Source organism: Geosmithia morbida (assembly GCF_012550715.1).
Source record: "Geosmithia morbida isolate 1262 chromosome Unknown scaffold_4, whole genome shotgun sequence".
In the NCBI taxonomy this organism is placed as follows: domain Eukaryota; kingdom Fungi; phylum Ascomycota; class Sordariomycetes; order Hypocreales; family Bionectriaceae; genus Geosmithia; species Geosmithia morbida.
Window position 1 is genome coordinate 722,566 of NW_023336191.1, and position 3,758 is coordinate 726,323.

The 3,758-nt window shown below is 55.7% G+C and overlaps 1 protein-coding gene across 1 annotated transcript; it reads left to right on the forward strand.

The window, feature by feature from the left end:
- Positions 1-251: 251 nt before the first annotated feature.
- On the forward strand, positions 252-2,411 carry GMORB2_5693 (Chromosome segregation ATPase; the record flags this gene model as incomplete). Its single annotated transcript, XM_035467663.1, has 1 exon — positions 252-2,411. The coding sequence occupies one exon, from the start codon at positions 252-254 to the stop codon at positions 2,409-2,411; it is 2,160 nt and encodes a 719-aa protein (XP_035322629.1).
- Between the last annotated feature and the right edge of the window lie 1,347 nt (positions 2,412-3,758).

Consider the following 3,758-nt stretch of genomic DNA (forward strand, 5'->3'; position numbering starts at 1 on the left):
CTCCTCCATCCCATCTGGTTACACTCTTCCCGTTTCCACCCGTTGGAAAGCTGAGCGGATCACACACACACACACACACAGGAGGACATAACTAATCATCTTCATAATAGAACAGATCCTCCTCACCTTCATCCTCTTCTTCTTCTTCTTCTCCTTCTTCTTTCCCTCCCTCTCTTCTCTCTTCCTCTTTTCTTCTGGAGGAAAACAGCACACGCACACGCACACGCACACGCACACACACACAGAACATCATGTCCCCTCCCTTTGCCAGCATGCACCACACCCTCTACGACCACCAGAACCCCCTATCTCTGGACACAAAGCATCAGCACGCGTCACATGCCTTCTTCGACGACGCCTCGCGCGGTCACGGCTTAGACGACAGCAGCATGCTGGATCACAGCTGCGGCGGCCCGGACTCGAGCCTGGACATGTCCCCCAACCTGGTGGCCAGCAGCAGGAGGGAGTCCCTCGCCCTGGGCGGCACCCCCATCTTCGAGGCCGAGGACTGGCACTCGGTAGACATGCAGTCCATGCCTTCGAATAACCCCTTCTTTGCCGCCACCGCCGTCGCCACAAACCCCTTCATGAATGTCCACCAACACCACCACCAGTCCCACGCCACCGGTGCCGCCGTCTCGTACGGCGACGCTGCGGCCGCCTGGGCCTTTCCCAACCTCGAAGTCGGCGCGGGCGGTGACTTTGACGCCTCTTCTGTCCTGAGGTCTTCCATGCCCATCAGCATGGGTCCCGGCAACAGCATGTTTTCCATGTCACAAGAACAGCAGCAGCAGCAGCAGCAGCAGCATCAGCACCAGCAGCATCAGCACCAGCAGCATCAGCACCAGCAGCAGCAGCAGCACCAGAACCAGCACCAGCACCAGCAGCAGCGCAGGCCATCGTCACCTTCCATGACCATTGTCGATCCTGTCGTGGTGGAGAGCAGCGGAAATGTTGGAGGAGGGTCGAAGCTGCCGTCGTCGTCATCGTCCCGTCAGCACAACCCGCCCAGCCCCGCCATTCGCGCTCACCGAGACGGCATCCGGAAGAAGAATGCCAGGTTCGACATACCGCCCGAGCGCACCCTCAACAACATCGACCAGCTCATCAGCGAGGCCAAGACGGACAAGGACATGCGCGACCTCAAGGCGCAGAAGCGGCTGCTGCGCAACCGCCAGGCCGCCCTCGACTCCCGCCAGCGCAAGAAGCAGCACACTGAGCGCCTCGAGGACGAGAAGAAGCAGTTCACCGCCCTCATCGGCGAGATGGAGGAGGAGATGAACGAGCTGCGCAGCCAGATGGAGCTCATGTTCCGCGAGAAGCAGGAGTACGCCGAGTGCATCAACCGGCTCACCGCCGCCCGGGACGACATGATCGTCGCCCACACCAACGAGACGGGCGAGCTCAGGAAGAAGATCGCCGTCCTGTCCGACCACGTCCGCCGCCTCGAGCCCGGCGCCGGCGCTCCTGCCCAGGTCGGCGGCAGCAGCAGCAGCAGCGACTGCGCCGGTGCCGACTTCGCCGGCATGTACTCGGCCGGAAGCCAGATGGACGACGACATGACCATCGGCGGACCCTGGGATCACCACCACGCCGGCACCGTCTTCTACCAGCCGACCGCCGACGCGCAGCCGGACGAGGTGGTCGAGGACATCAAGCAGGAGACACCCTCCCAGATGTCCGTGGTGCCGACCAAGAAGACGGACGGCGCCGCCGCCGACGTCAAGACCCCGCCCAACGGCGGCCTCCTCTTCATGCTCTTCCTGGTCGGCGCCTTCGTCCTCTCCAGCCGATCGACGCCTTCCATCCCCCGCGTATCCGAGGATGTCCGCGCCGCGTCGGAGTCCCTGCTCGACAGGGTCCTCAAGGATGCCGGCATCCAGCAGCCGCAGCTTCAGCAGCCGCAGCAGCCGCAGGGTCAGGCTCACGTCATGTCCATGGCTGCCTCCCAGCCTTCCGGCACGGTCGGCTGGTCCTCGGCCTCGTCCTCCGGCCCGGCCATGCCGTCCATGTCGGCGTCGGCAGGTGCCGGCGTCGACACGGTGACCCCCTCCATGCTCGGAGAGCTGGGTGACAGCCTCACCCGCCCCACCCAGGAGCAGAGCAACGAGCAGATCTTCTCCCTCACGGAGGCGCAGTACAACGGCATGCACAGCCAGGACTTCTTCCAGCAGGATCAGCGCTACCAGGCTCAGGCCCAGGCTCAGGCCCAGGCTCAGGTTCAGAATCAGGGAGGAGGCAGCGCCGGCCGAAAGACCACCCTGGCCGACGCGCTCTCCGCCATGCGCGTCACCGAGAAGCAGGACAGCGCCGCTCAGGTGTATACCCGCTCCTTGCTGTGGGATCAGATCCCCGGCGATGTCGTGAGGAACTTTGCCAAGATGGTTTCTGAGTGTAATAGTGCGCAGTGAGCCTTGCGCGCTCTCCATCCATCTCCATCCCTCCCTCTCTCCCCCCCCCCCCCCCCCCCCCCCCTCTCTCTCTCTGTTTCTCGACAGCTTCGACTCTGAACAGTCGACTTTTTTTTTAAAACATAGTCTTATCTTATTTCATCTCCATCCCTACTTTCTCAACGGGTCTTTCTTCTTCTCTATTCTCTTCAAACTGCTTTACCCTGAACGGCTTGATTTCCACAAAGACGAGGGGGAAAAAACCATATCTCACGATGAACGAATTTTTACGATTTCTTAATGATATTCTGTTTTTCCATTCTATTTTCTTATTTCTCTCTCTGTATTTTCTCTTTTCTTTTTTATAACTTGAAGTGCAGTCGTATCGTATCGTCTGCTTGGACCAGAATTGTTGCTCACGCTACTTTCGAACAATCTACTTTTTTTCTTCTCTCTCTTCCTCATCACCTCTTCTGCTTTTTTTTTTGCCTCTTTTTTTCTCCCTCATGATTTTAATTGTCGGATTAGCAAGCGAGCGATGTATTTCTTCTCTATGGAATCTTTCTCCATCTCCTTGGATCTTGACCGAAACGGACAACACAGACGAAGCGACAGAATGCAACGAAACCCCCCCAAATTTTTCATTTCCTCCGTTTCTTTTCTTCTTCTTCTTCATCATCGTTCTGCTCCTTGTTCTCTTCTTCTTCACACGATGTCATGACTTATATATCCGACCATTTACATTCGTTTACATACACACACACTTTCCTTGCTTCTCTTATTCTTCCCCCGTCGCGAACGAGAACAAGCTGGCTCGGAGTCTCTGTCTTTCTCCATTATTCGAGGAGAGATGGGAGGGCTGGCTTGCGTTCCAGGCGAAAGCTTCTTTCGGTTTACTTCCCCTCCCTCTCCATATCTTGATATATCTTTTTCTTTTGTCATCTCCTTAGCTGGATAGGGAGGGGGAAACTTTTTTCTTTCTTTTTTTTTCTTGGGTAGATGCATCTCTTATCTTTATTTTTTCCCCAAAAAATACATTATATAAGTTTCCATGATACGTCTTCTTGAATTTGCGTAATAGTTTTCCAGTGAAGTAGCCGATTCTGATGATTTGACCTGGTGTTTTGTCCCGTGTCAACTGATTGCGATGCCTGACTTTGTAAAAGGCGAGATTAGATATTACTGCCGAGGAAAATGTTGGTTTCGTCTTTCCTTCCTTTATCGTCTGACGACCTTGCGATATCACAGGTGCATCAGCTCCTTCTTTCAGGAAGAGCCTTTGCGTTTGTGATGATGGATAGTTGTATTTCTCTAGGATGACTCTCATCGTGATAGTTATATATGTGAGTATGCTTGTCAACAACCTCG